The sequence below is a fragment of the Seriola dumerili genome, unplaced genomic scaffold, assembly GCF_002260705.1.
Source record: "Seriola dumerili isolate Sdu_G_001 unplaced genomic scaffold, Sdu_1.0 BDQW01000409.1, whole genome shotgun sequence".
Lineage (NCBI taxonomy): Eukaryota > Metazoa > Chordata > Actinopteri > Carangiformes > Carangidae > Seriola > Seriola dumerili.
The window spans coordinates 1,935,619-1,950,216 of record NW_019174664.1 but is presented as its reverse complement, the minus strand read 5'-3'; the positions used below and the strand labels follow the sequence as shown (position 1 = coordinate 1,950,216).

The 14,598-nt window shown below is 36.7% G+C and overlaps 1 protein-coding gene across 6 annotated transcripts; it reads left to right on the top strand.

Annotated features, from left to right (window-relative positions):
- The first annotated feature begins 4,342 nt into the window (after positions 1 to 4,342).
- Positions 4,343 to 14,239, top strand: cd55 (CD55 molecule (Cromer blood group)). Of its 6 annotated transcripts, none has more exons than XM_022761405.1 (13): positions 4,343 to 4,552; positions 5,563 to 5,748; positions 5,883 to 5,982; positions 6,522 to 6,592; positions 6,716 to 6,898; positions 8,287 to 8,349; positions 8,486 to 8,581; positions 8,781 to 8,852; positions 10,073 to 10,111; positions 10,197 to 10,238; positions 10,341 to 10,392; positions 11,157 to 11,232; positions 11,474 to 14,239. In XM_022761405.1, the coding sequence occupies exons 1-12, from the start codon at positions 4,477 to 4,479 to the stop codon at positions 11,212 to 11,214; spliced, it is 1,038 nt and encodes a 345-aa protein (XP_022617126.1). In that variant the 5' UTR covers positions 4,343 to 4,476; the 3' UTR covers positions 11,215 to 11,232; positions 11,474 to 14,239. The 6 variants fall into 6 exon arrangements, 5 of the variants coding, with proteins under 5 accessions (XP_022617126.1, XP_022617128.1, XP_022617127.1 ...); XM_022761404.1 differs by having other exon boundaries at positions 4,344 to 4,552; positions 8,483 to 8,581; XM_022761407.1 differs by lacking the exon at positions 8,781 to 8,852 and having other exon boundaries at positions 8,483 to 8,581.
- Positions 14,240 to 14,598: the final 359 nt, after the last annotated feature.

The window sequence follows — 14,598 nt, the reverse complement described above, 5'->3', positions numbered from 1 at the left end:
GTCATGTGGATTAATTTGTTGCACACTACAATCCAACAACACTTTCATATGACAAAGCAGCATAGGCTGCTGTTACTATGGCAGATTTCCAGTTGTCATGGTAGCCGGCTGCTTTTCTCAACTGCATGAAGTAGATGCTTTTTCAATTAGAAGGGAAAGCTCAGAGGCATCTTATGCTACAAATGCATCATGTCCATTAAATATCCATATTTCAAAAGCAGGCATAAATCATCATGCTGAATTTGGAATGAGAATACAAATTAAATCTGCTCAGCGCACCAGTGAAACCATCACTGGCTTTAAATCCTCAATGAAATTCCAGTACCAGAGGTAGGAATTACAAAGATTATATAAGATATGAATGTAGTAGTACCTTATTGTATGTTTAACATAAAGCTGAAATACATGAAAATAAATAAATGACACACACCGAAGTACAAAAATTACTCAAAACAGCAACATTAATTAAGAGCTGTTTGCCAAAGGCTCTTTTGCATATTTGTTCTTGTGAGTGAATGATCTTTTAAGCATTTGTAAATCAGAATTGGGTTAGCTGCAGGGACCTTGTACAAATCAGGGTTCCTGACTGATACAATTTTACTTTAAGATTATGAATATTTGCTGTTTTGCTGTCAGGGACTCGACCAAGTGTGTATGTGATGTACCTCTGCAGTGCTTTCTGTCAAATTCATGCAGTTGGAGATTCACCTCTGAGATGTCCAATGCTCCCAGCTGATCACTGACCAGGTACAGCAGAGCAGTTAAGTACATCTTTGCAATTGTTTTGACTGCGTCACTGACATAGATGTATTGCCTGCAATATATCTGTGAATGACTGTAGGAACCTTTGTGCTGCCATTATTTTAGTGACCTTTAGAGACCTGCTTGGTTATTCAGAACTTGATAAGATGGTAGATGAGCAGTTTCAGTGGGTGCAGAGCAACTGGTAATTGCGCATGGTGCAATAATTGACTAAACTGCTTTAAAATGGCTGTAATATGACATGGAACTGCTGGTACTGATGATTTCATAGTGGAGGTAATTGTTCTGCAAAGAGCCATTGGCTTTGACCTTCCTTTTAAACCCGTCCTAAATTTATATATATATATACATATATATATAAATTAGATTTCTTTTTATATAGGCTATAGACAGTATAATATAAAATAAAACTTTAAGCTTCTCTAACCCTTATATTGTGTTTATTGCTTTTTCTGTCATAAAATATTTAAATTATGATCGGAATAAAGATCATTTTCTCAGTTCCAGGCTATGTGACCATCAACTAAGAATGATCTCTGATCTCTGGTATTTATAGATTTGGGTTCATTTAGAGAGATGAGTAGACATTCATATTTTTTCCTCTTATAGGCCTATAGGTTTGTACCTGTATTAGCTAGTATCTCCTCACCTGCTTTTCATTGACAAACCATTTTATTTCAGATCATAAAGAGCATATTTTTGCTGTGTTTTAAATTGGCGCAGTATTCGTCACTAATGTCACTTAAGTTACCCTGTGTGTATGTGGCAGTTTGATGTCTGAGAGGAGAATTTGTTTTGAAAGAGCTTTTCCATTTTAGTGCAGTTCATATTTTTCACCACTTGATGTCACTGACTTACAATGAAGTGTTTTGTCTATGTGGTTGCAGGGGGTACATCAACTTAGATTTGGATGAATTACTTTTAATAAACAAATAAATTACTTTTGTAGTATTAGAGATAGTACTCTGGGTTAGTATCATCTTCTGCTGAAGAGGTCATCGTTATAAGAATCCACAAGATGAACAAAAGGTGTAGCTTTTTGTTGTGAAAAACAGATCGTGACAGCAGGAAATAAGTACTTATGAGTCAGTACTCTGAGTCTTTTGACCTTGCAGTTTTGTGAAACGTGAATATCAGGGAGAAAAAACTCTCCTCATGCCATAGAGATAAGCAGATAAGCATGTGTGTGAAGATATGTGGTGTGGAGAGTTATGATCCTGCAGCTCTTACATCACGCTCTTGGTATGCCTTGCCACAGAAAAGGCAGGTGAACAATGCAGCAGTGGACAGATATTAATGCTTGGCCTGGAACCTCTGTTCCCCTTTATCAGCATGAAAATTGATGTTGTTGTTGTTGAGAAGGGAGTTGGACAGGGCACTCGGAGAGATAAGAAAAGCTGACTATGCCACCGCTCTTGGTTGGCTTTGAACTTGAGAAGCTGCTTGGCAAACTAGCATTAGTTACCTATTAATACTAGTTTTTAAAATGCCTTAAAAGGACATGAGGTGCACCACACTGTTTTTACAGGTCTCATTTTATTGGCTTTACATCAGTTTGAGTGTACTGGGGCATTTTACACTCACTTACTCCCAAACCAGTGAGACAGCAAGCTTCTTTTAATATCCTGCTTTTTAGTGACGTGACGTTGTAGTATCAAAAAATATCCCACATCCTTGTGTTTCTTCACAGCTTCAGAAAAACAAAACACGCACCAAAGACTACAGTTACGGGCCGTTAAACTTTGTTCACTCTCTGTTGCCAGGTTTCTGAGTAATCATGTGTGGCTTTCTCAGGCAACTCTGGGTGGAGGACACCGACAGCTCCGTGAGAACAAACTGTGGTTGAAAATGGGTGGTGGAGCAAACTCCGTGGAATTTACCCCAGCGTGTGTCTTAGGCAATGAGGTACAACCCCCTTGCTGGAAAAAAAAACAAAAAAAAAAAAACACTGAAATGTATCCATGACAATAACCCAAACCACAGACAGTGACTCAGGTTCTTTAATGTAATGAAAACTGCAATGAAAAAAAAGAGGAATCCTGACTATCACAATCCCTCCCTTATTTCTTGTTGAGTTGTTTCATGATGATGATGATGATGATGATGATGATGATGACGATTGACGTTAGTTTTTTATTTTATTATTATTTTACCATGGACACATATTGAAATTAAATTATTGTGATTTATCATCTTCTGGTGTTCAAAAGAGTCTCAAGTAGAACAGAATAGAATAGAATAGGGATTCCCCTTTTGAAGACTCAGAGAGGCAAGACCCCTTTTTCCAGGACACACCCATGATCTTTCCACTGTTTTGCCTCTGCAGCAGCCGGGGAGACACCTCCGCCTACAGCAGGGGGTGGAGTAACACCTAGCTGCCCTGACTCGTGGGCAAACTGAGAGTTTATGTTTATTAAAAGCTTGTCAAACTAACGCACATCTTTAAAGTAACTTTTTCTCTTGTTATCGGTTTATATACTTGTTTTTCTCACCTTGAAGTCGTTGTCTGTGCCTGCTTTCTACCGTAAGACAGTACGAGACTCTGGAACACTGCGGCGTTAAAGTAGCCGGTGTTTTAAAGCCATACTTCCTGTTCTACTTTTCAAAATAAGACTTCCGTTTGTGACACTGGCAAAATAAAAATATGAAAATCCTTTGGAATGACCTGGTGTTCTGCATTAACTGGTCATGAAATATGATCATCTAAGTAGCCCAAGCACAATGTGTTCAAGATAATAACACAGAAACACACCCATTAAGCATTTAACCAGCTCCAATTTTAGCCTTTAGCTGTTACTGGCATCATCTCAGCTGGGCATCCACTTCTAGGGACTGTTGCCACAGAAATAAATCATCTCTATTTATAGACAGTTTGTCTTAATGTGGATTGATTAATATCTAAACTCTTTGAGATGACTTTTAAACCCTTTCCAGCAACAATATTTGTTTATAAATCCTCTGAGATCTCTGTATGATTCACATCAGCAGATGCTTCTTGTGAATGGCAAACTCAAAATGTTTGAGTGTTTTTTTTATTAGTCAAAGTAGCTCTAACCCACACCTCCTATCTGCTTTCATTGATTCACTTCCACGTTTGATAAACTCCTGACTCCACTTAGCTTTTGTTAATGCTACTAGCCTCAGAGATCACACACTTTTGCCAGCCTACACAAAGTTTTGAACAATATTTTCAATATGGACAAGAGCAACACCACGACTTGTGTGTTATTGGTGAGAATAGATTGTGTTTGTTCATAATTGTGGCTTAGATGAAGCTTTGAACATATTTTAAGACTAATGTATAGATAAATGCAGGTAACTCTAAAGGGTTCACTTAGGATAGCTGCTGTAGGCGATGAATGAAACATACAGGAATGTGTATACAGATATTTAATATAGGCTATATGTAGCTATCACGTGAATCAATGCATAGCTGCTCCATAATGTGTTTTATATAGAGAAATATGCAAAAAAAAAAGCCTGCTACATCCCACTCTTCCTGAGAAGAATATATTCGCTTTTATTTTCTCAGTTCCTGTCATTCAGGCCATTGAAGTTAACTTGACCACAAGACAACATGGATATATGTAGTGCGTTTACAGGAGGGTCACTGTCGACAAGCCGCGGAGCTACTCGTGTGTCAGCGTTCATTCTGAAGAAGTAGGACTGAAAGTGACTGGATCAGAACCCTTTTGTCTCCCTCCGCAGCCCGACATGGACTTTTCACTGGACACCTGTGGACGGCGACGATGTCTGCTGTTATTATATCTCTTTGTCTTGGAGGCAGCAGGTCAGTAGAACATCAGCCTCGCAGTCTGTTTAATGAGATAATATTTATCAACGTACCAAGTCACATGAGAGTTTCAGAGAGTTTGAAAAGCTGTCAACGCCACAGAAAAACAACGGTTACTTATTGTAATGTCAGCTTCCATAAAATTACAGCGCAATAAGTTTAACTAGCAGCTTAACGTAAATACTAATAGAATTTTCTGTGATTAGTTTTGGAAAGTTTCTCAGTCCGTCATTGGGTACCTATTTGTAGTGCCACAGAAAAACGTTATCAGCTGTAGCAGATACAAGCAGACTGTTGATAAACAAGTATCAACATACTATAACATACACGTCTGCTGTATGCCTAAATCTATAATCCTGGTTTAAAATAGCTCAGGGCTGTGAATTGACTATTGAATTTCATTACATTTAAGTTTAATTTAGTATGAATTGTCTGGGAATGATGAACAGTCAAGAGAGGAGATACATTTTCTTCCATAAAATGCACTCCTCCAAAGATTTCTCACCCTAATATAATCAAATATTAGGCAAGGGAGCAAACTGGAACAGTTTATAAATCGTTTGCCAATATTTTGAAGATCAGTTAAGTCTTTAATAAAAACAACTTTCAGGATGTGAAAATCTTTTTGACCATTTTGAGCCTCTTAGGAAAATTCATTAGTCAAAAACAGCAATTAACATCTTCTTCAGAATCTTCAGATTAAAAACCTTTTATTAAGGACTTTTTTATTAATATTTGTATCTTTAGACTTAATGACTTACTATAAAGTGAGAAACCCATGAGTATTTATTAACGGTTTACCACACTTACTGTATAACTGGTTTCTCTTATAACCATAAACCAGTGGTAATTAATTTATTACCCAATTGCATCACTATTAATTAGAAACTTAGAAACTCTTATTAAAGAGGGGCTCATCTTACTTCATTAAAATAAAAAATAAAAGATAAAGATAAAAAATAAGATGATGTTGTTGATGTTGCCTCTTTGTCTCATTTTTCCTCCAGCCAACTGTCCTAACCCCGAGGGAAGGGAAAACATTGTCTTAACGACTGAAGCACTTCTGGTGAATACATTTCCAGAAGGCATTGGTGTCACTTTAGAGTGTGCTAATGGATACGTTATAGAAAGTGGCTCTGGGGTTATAAGCTGCACTGATGGGAAATGGACAGAACCAGATCTCATCTGCAAAAGTGAGTCCTGTTAACTTTCATTTGAACTCTACTGGCTCTTTTTACCTTTTGACAACCAAACACCTTTATTTTTTCTTTTGAATTTCCTGACATAATAGTCATGCAGCAATGTTCTGATCGTTTTGATATTACAGAGAAGGACTGTGGTCCCCCTCAACCTCAACCGCATATGAGTTTTGATACCAGTGATGGCACCCTGTTTGGTGCTGTAATAAAAGTCATTTGTGATAAAGGGTGAGTATAAATGTAAGAAGTATTGAATCTTGCCATTTCATCACTATCTGGTTGAATTACATCAGACATTGAATATTTATGTCATAAAATTAGAGAAGTGTCAAACATTCAGCAGCTCCAATGACAACACAAAGGAGGCACTCAGTAGATAGTCATGTCATGTCCATTTACACACAAGCCACAAAGCATCTCTTTTTGCCGTCCTGCCAACAGATGTCGACCAGACAACACTGGCAAACAGAGTGGCTGAAGTACAAGTGGATTTGCCAAACTTTAAAGAAATCAAAATAGTCCTGAAATAGAGGCATGATAAATAGAGGCACTCCCAGAAAGCGGTGCGTCATAGTTTCACTGATTAGAAACCTGGCTGTCTTCGCTCCTGGCTCTACAGAGCGTTGTTGATATAAAGCTCTTGAGTAAATTCTCTAAGAATTTAGTTTGTGGGTTGGAATTCCATTGCATTGCAAAAACATGGCTCTACAGTATTAATTCCTCCTAAAATAAATTGTTCTGTTTTATTTCCCTTCATCTTTCCACAGATATGAAATTAGTGGATTGAGCCACAAACACTGCTTTTCTAAAGGGTGGAATGGAAAATCCACGTGTGAAAGTAAACGTCTCTCATTTATCTTGTATTTCTTGAAACCACAACCAGGGACAATGAAACAGCTCTTTGGTACAAATGTTTCCACCGTGATGTGAATATGAAAACACCTGTTTGTATGTTCCTCAGTCGTAACGTGTGAGGAACCTGCTGAAGTGACCAACGGCCGGAGCCTCTGGGATGGTCAAGGTGAACCGGAATATGGACAGGTCATAACTTTTGTCTGTGATGAAGGATACAACCTCGTTGGTCATGACAGCATCATGTGCAATGAAAATGGTGAATACAATTTTGAGCCTCCTAAATGCCAAGGTAAGTCCATGTGTTTGACTTGTTATTCTACAGATTCCAGGTTATTCTGATGAGAGGCAGGGTGAAGTGGACCAAGCCTTAATCATACTTTTTTGTGAAGTTCTTTAGCGACCATGCAGGTTGCGCCATTGCATGTTTTAACACATTATTTATGAATATTCTCTATGAATACTGTTGACCATTTTCAAACCATTCAATAACATTTTAGGCTGTTTTCCATCAAGCTACTGGTTTCCATTCATTTCACTGCAGTATGAAAATCACTTTGCTCTAACTCGAGGGAAACTAACTCAATTAATAGTTGTCATCATTATTTTTCATCACTTACGTTATGATGATTAAGTTATATACTATTTTGATAATACCAGTTGTGAACAAAGACTTATCCCAAGTCTTGGTTGGTGCGTTCGAGGACGTTCCAAAATCATGGCGTCAAATGACAAAAAGCGTTGCATTCCCTAAGATTTTGATAAAAGTTGTGAATGCTCCAATGTACCACACCATGATAAAGTACAAGTTAATGTACATAAAAACATATGTGGACTGAAAATAAAGGCTGTGAAATGCTCACTGTGATGAATTACTGTACCACTCTCAAGGGTACTTCAAGGCTCTGCAAGCTTCTAACTGTAGTGAAATAAATTCAACACAGTGGCTTCCTGGAATGTAATAAATCAGTCAGAAAACCTCGGTTATGCTTTGAAAAGTTTCATGTGATGCAAATGGGCTAAAACATTTCAAACCACAGGCGTGGTCTTTTAATAACTTTTCAATCCTTCATGGGCATAAATAAGAAGCTTGCAAGAAGCAGTGGTCCGTCGAGTTTGGAGTGCACTTTCAGGCAGTTAAATGTTTATCTGTAAGATACTGTTTTCAATTAAGAAGAGTGCACTTGCATGTAGGTGTTGCCATGGTGTCAGTGGAGACACTCGGCATCGTTCATGCCGCTGACATGTTTAAACATCATCACTTATACCCTCTCTACACACTCTTCTAAATATAACAGCTTTACAACACTTTTCTGTCCACCATTCATGCCTCTGCTCACTCAAAGTGGTTTTGTTTGCTAACTGCCGAACTCATACGCTCCTTAACAGTTTGAAAGTGTACTGACTAAAGAGCAATCTCTGTCCAGAGAGTTGGTGATTGTCCTTCATTTAAATATTACACTGAATCATGGTGTGAAAAATAAATGGATGATTCCTCCCATTTGACTTTCTCCGCTGACATTGAGAGGCATGTTAATGATGCATTACTGTCGTTTGTAAACACAGCTCACTCTGCATGTAAAATGAATCATGTGCATGTTCCACCACCGGCTTCACAAGTGGCTGATGAATGATATTAATTGTAACCACAGATAAGTTTAGTGATGTTCTTGTTCATAGGTGTGACAACAGAAGATAGAATTACAACAACAATAGTAACAACTACTGCACCTCCAACACAAGGTAGAGAAATATTTTACAAAACTGAAAGAAATCTTTGAAATATTTTAACACTGAAGAATTTAGAGATTATAATTGATATACAAGAAATCAAAAAATCTTTCATTTATACAGTGATTTATTTTCCATGTCACAGCAGCGTCCACTTCTACGGCTTCATCTGCCACATCCACAGCTCAACAAGATAAAAATGTAACAACCAGTGCAACACCAACTGTCTCACCTTCAGCACGAGGTACAGAAAACTTGTCTCCAAACGAGCTGATCGGCATGTAATTAGACTGAAAACCTTTTAGGCACAGCAACACTTGGCAGCATGAATAGATTATGTGCACGCCGCATGAGTTTCAGAAATGGCTTCTCAGCTCAACAAGACACTTTTATCCTGTCCAAACTCCAAACCAAAAGAATCCTTCTGATCCTTCTGTTCAAAGGTGGCAGAGACATTTTCACAGCTGAGGATAAAGCTACCACAGCCAATGTAACACCAACAACATCTTTTCAAGGTAGAGAAAGATTCCTTAAGAAATTAAATGAGAGTTTGAATCTTATTTTTAATCTGTTTGCTCTGTAATTTCACATAATTTCATATAATTTATTGTCATCACTGAGGGGTGAAAGAAATTCCAGGTCTGGCCTTAGATGTTCTATCATTATTATTATATAATATGATGTGAACAATGTAACTTACATTTAGAGAATGAACATTAGTATCAGGGTGGACAGCTGACACTAAACCATCAGACCAGTCAGCTAGAATGTACATGTGCTCGTAGCACGTTCATTGTCTTTCTTAGTTATTCAGTTCACTTTTTAGACATGTCTGTGAGTACTTGAATTAACAAATATAACATAACATAACCAATACTCTAAAAAGAATAATCAGATATTTTGGGAAATATGCTTTTTTGCTTTCTGGCAGAAGTTTAAAACAAGTAGTTGCACTTTAATGAAGGGGTTGGGGGGCATTGATGGGGTAGGGGTTTTATGTGTCAGGCTATTTCTTGCCTCTGAGCTGTTGCCAGACGACCAGCAGACACTCCAGGAAGCTACTGCTCACAGCCAAGATAACCCGGCACATCACCCAACCTAAAAGGGGTCATCACGAGTCATAGACACTTGACGTATTTAAATGAGTTGCTGGAAGAGGGATTTTGTCATGCTAGCTGTTTCCCCTAGCCTGTGTCTTGATGCTAAGATAAGCTAACCATCTGATGTCTCTAGCTTTGTATTTAACAGGCACATACTGTATGAGTGTGGTGCCAATCTTCTCATTTAACTCTTCACCAGAAAGCAAACAAGTGTATTCCCTTTAATACTGTAATGTATGTCTCTAGGTTTTCCTAGTTGATTGTATTTCCTGCAGATAAAGGCTGATTTAAAGCGGATAATAAGGATTTTAATTTACTGACGGTAGAGAAATGTAATTTAATATTCTCAGATGTGTCCTCCTCCCTCAGTCCCTCTCCCATTTAATATATTAATGTCTTTGGTCTTTTTCAACCTCACTGATCCAACACAGAGACATTCAGACGAACAGGTTGAAAGCAACACACATCAAAATAATTTGAAAGATGCTATAATTACCTTAACCTGTACACATAGTGTATTTTAATCAGTTTGTAACAGACCTTCTCGTAGCTGTGTGTTGAATATGTTTTTGTTTTCTGTTGTCTGTGTCAGTTGAAATAGTTTATGTACTAATAATACTGTTTCCTACTTGCAGACAAACATGATGGGACTGTAATCACTAACTCAGATACTGGTGCGTTATTGAGCCCTCAGTCCTACAATAGATCTTAACCAGGGTGATTGTTTGCTCTGTGTTTACCTGTGAATGTGTCTTTCAGGATATGTGAATGTTATAGCCTCTGTGATAGGCATTTCATTAGGTAATGTACTATTTCTCTTATTGGAATTCACACATTACCAAAATTTTGCATTTGAAATACAAAATATAATAAATCGTTTTTTGTTTTTTTTTTCCTTTACAGTTTCATGTATAGTTGTCTACTTTTTACACAAGTTTCTTCTGAGGAAAAAAGGGTGAGATATATTTTTCATAATATTTTGCTCTTTCATGCATGGCTCATATGTCATTGTGATTTTTATCCATCTGTTGCTTTTTCTGCTCGTTTCACCTTTTTATGGTTTACATAAACGCACAGTAAAGTACAGTTCAATATTAGTTCATATTTATATGAGCAGTGCAACATGCAGTGAAGTATTATGGGGTAACTCTGCAGCAGGTTCAGGTTTCCTCACTGCTTTTTGACTCATTTAGGGAAATCTAGATGTCTGTGTTTCCGGACTTGTGCTCAGGAATGGGAGGTCAACAGGAAATCCTTTAATAAAAACAGCTGTGACATAGAATTTATCAGTATCAGGACAATAATTCCCCTCAGGACAGAATGAATTGGAATGAATGTCTTTAATGATCAAGTTCACTAAATGTAGAGGAATTTATATAAGTCAAAACCATATGCAGGCTGACATATTTTGTGATTTATGTGTTGACTTTTTGTTAGACATTCATGTGACCTGAATTTGAAAAAAAAATGTGCAAGCTTTTAACTATGAAATAACAATTTGACATATATAATCTTGTCAACTCGTATTAACTACATACTCATATTGAGCTTCACATTGCATTAAGCCAAGATTAAAAATTACTCAAAAAAAACAATCAATCATTACTCTGCGATGACTAACACTAATATTGAGAATGCAATAATAAAACATTTGGTGGACTAATAAAAAATTAACATAAAACATTTCTGACACAAATTCCTTATTTGGTGACACCATAGCTCATATGACACCAGAGAAGACCTGAAGCCGGAGTTATTACAGTTCCAAAATCTTTAGATTGCCTTCCTCACTCAGGTATCTGTCAATTCCTGTCTATTTATTACCAAAAAAACATCAAAATACCTCTAAAAATATATTTAAGCATGGTTTACTTGTTCATTTTACTTCACATTAACTTACAGTTTTTAAATTGGAAACATAGATTGTCACAAGTGAAGCCAAAAAAGCATGAATTCTGATTTTCCCCTTTTTTGCACCACTATGTGAATGAAGCTCAAACGAAACGGTTTTTCTCTTCATTTCTTGTCAACACCAGCTCTGCAAATGGAACCGTGCCTATCTCTTAAAGAGCATCTGTTACCCAGGAGGACGTGCCAGCAAACTGTTACACTGCCTCCATGAATCGATGGGGGTGAAAGAAAGAGAACTCACTTTTGATATTATTGCACTTGAAATGGCAGATAATCAGATCTGCTGAGTAGTATCATGATTTAAACAGAAGTATAGCATTCCAGTGATCAAAAGCACATTTTATAGTGATGCTTTTTTTATTTTTTTATTTCCACATTTTTTTAACACAAAATTGTAAATATTTTATTTCACTACTATTTTGTACATTATTTATATAAAAACTGGAGAAAACACTTCAGTATTTCGTCCATGTTTTATGAAGTATTGCAAAGTTATTTAAAACAAAACATTTTAGTTTGGAGTTTTTGTGAAATTTTAAGTTTCTGTGTTATTAATGTGCTGTTTTGTTTGCACAGAACCATGAAAAAGGTGATTCAAGAGACACACAATGTGGTTAATTCAACTGATAAAGATACAATCAGCTGCATTCTTCGCCTCCCGACTTTCCTTCCTTCATTGTCAATTGTTCTGGAGTCCTTTTAGTAAGCTCTGCAAAATAATGGGAGACCTTGTTTCATGAGAAAATAATTGAATAGAGTACCTACCATCAATGAACCATGTAACTGCACTAGCTACTGTACAGTATTGTGAGGGGAAAAGTGATGAAAATGTTTGTGACCTTGACTGGGTAACTGTGCCAGTGGAGCAAAAACTTGTAAAAGTTTGTTAACCATTCATTTGAGTGGAGAAGGCTTTTTTAGATTTTACAAAGAAAACCAAAAGATCAAAATCTTACTGTTGTCCACTGCACAGCATGTTATGTAAAGGGGTCGAGAGCCTCTACTCAAAAAATGACACGTGTTAAAACATTGTCTACATCTTACAAAGTAGCAGCTTCTTTTTTCTTAGAGGACAAACTAAATGAACACATTCACAGTCATGGCAGCGGTGAAGGACCCAGCCATTATCCTGGCAGGGGTTTGCACAGTACAGAGAAAAGCCCTGTAATAAAATGTGGTAACAGTGTTTCATTGTACCATGGTCTGCTGTCGTGCCAGAGGCTCGAACTGTGGCCTTTTAGGGATCAAAAGAGATGGTTTCTTGACTCTGCTTCAATAGAACTTCCAGGTTTCATTAAATCATCTTTGGTCATTTTGAAAAAACTTGAGCTTTATCTGGACAATAATTTGTAAAATCATCTGGAAGAGATGAACAAGGTCATAAACCGGATATGTATTCATGATTATAATGATTCATCTAAGGTATAAGGACAGACAGTTTATTATCAGAGAGGAGGGGTTTGCTGTGTTTCTCAGAGAATCCTCCAGTCAACTAATGTGTCAACTAACATCTTAGTTTTAGCATGCTACCTTGCTAACATTTGCTAATCAGCACTAAACACAAAGTACAGCTGAGGCTTTCGAGAATACTATTAGTTTTGCAGATATTTGGTCATAAATTTAAAAAAATTACCCTTGTTGTGGCATTAAAGAAAAATTCAGTCGATCACCAAAGTCAGTAGGATTCATCCTCTAGCGACTGCTTGTTCAAAATTTGATCATAATCCATCAAATAGTTCTTCAGATAATCCAGTCTACACCAAAGTGATGAACTGCCAAAGCTAACTGTGGAATATCATCAGCTTTATAGCTTACACAAAACATCACAACAAAACCAAGAAATCAAGAATACATGCTGCGACTGTTGAGGGATCATATGAAAGTCACATTGCAGGGAAATCTTTATAAGTGCTGAGTAAACCTACAGTCAACACAGTGGCTTTCCCTTCCATTCACACTCAGTCTCTGGCTCAGAGATCCAGCTTTGTAACCATAGCAATGTTGTACACGTAAATAACAATGTACGTATTGGCAATGTCAATCAATGCACTGTTTTTAAGGTGAATAAGCATTTTTGTCATTTCTCAAGCTTCAACAATCCTTTGTCAGATGTCTCAACACAACACGTTAAAACCTTAGTGACAGTAGGAAACATGCTGGGTGTCCTCCCTGTTTCAGAGAGTTTTCCATTCTCTAAAGTGAAAGTCACTGATTCCTCCTCCATCAAATCCTGTTTTTCCACTGCATTAGTACAGTACCACACCCATCCTGGCTCACACTGTATCATCACTGTTGGAAAGCCTTAAAGACCATGTATCTCCTCTGAAAGACTCTAAAAGACAGACTTGTTTTTACACTGAACGCCCTTCAGGCATTTCCAATAGTACCCCTTTGTCTTTGAAATAGGATTCGTAAGCCCAAGAATTTTCACACGATAACATCAATATGTATAAATGTATGTATGTATTCCATTGGACTTCTTTGAGCCCTAATTCTGTTTGTGAAGGACACTCTGTTCATTCTCTTTGTGGGGAGTCAATTTGTACTTTAATAACACAAATTCAAAGATGATGACAACATTAATGTTAAAGGTAAACAAGACTTATATAACGCTTAATGCTTTAATGTTTTACTGTAAGTGATGTACAATATAGAATATAGAATAAAAACACAATAATGTAATTGTATCAGCAAATCAGGACAGAAGCTATTTTTATGCACACATAAAATATCTATTTATAAAATAACATTTATTCTGTGGCCCTTCATATAAAGTGTGTATAGGTCATGTACTAGTTGTTGTACATGTTATAATACACATCTTTGAGCTTTAAAGAATTGTAAACTCACCTATGAAGCATTTGTATGTGTAATAAACAAATATTTATGGGGCGTTCATGTTGGTATGAATTTTTTTTTTGAACTTTCTGTAAGACAATGCAACATTTTATTTAATACATGTCTCTGTGTACATCAATATGACTTATGTCACTTCAATAGGATGTATAATACAGAGAGATTTACGTACTGTATGTCATAATATATTTGATAAATGCTAATACTTTTTTTCTTATGAATATATTATCAACCACATAAAATGGGTGTTTAAATGTGCTGACAACAACATCTTAGTGTGTTTCAGAACATGAACGGACAAAGTTAACACGGTCAAAATCAGTCATTCTCTCTCAGGAAGTTTGAAATTGAATGCAGTGCATCACAGATGGATGTTTAACTGTCTCCCATCACA

What these genes read in the sequence shown, in the direction of transcription:
- cd55 (XM_022761404.1), top strand. Translation starts at nt 4,477, where the DNA reads ATGGACTTTTCACTGGACACCTGTGGACGGCGACGATGTCTGCTGTTA. An exon ending in TACTGCACCTCCAACACAAG is followed by an intron (nt 8,350 to 8,482) that starts GTAGAGAAATAT and finishes TCCATGTCACAG; the next exon opens with CAGCGTCCACTTCTACGGCT. An exon ending in TGTCTCACCTTCAGCACGAG is followed by an intron (nt 8,582 to 8,780) that starts GTACAGAAAACT and finishes TTCTGTTCAAAG; the next exon opens with GTGGCAGAGACATTTTCACA.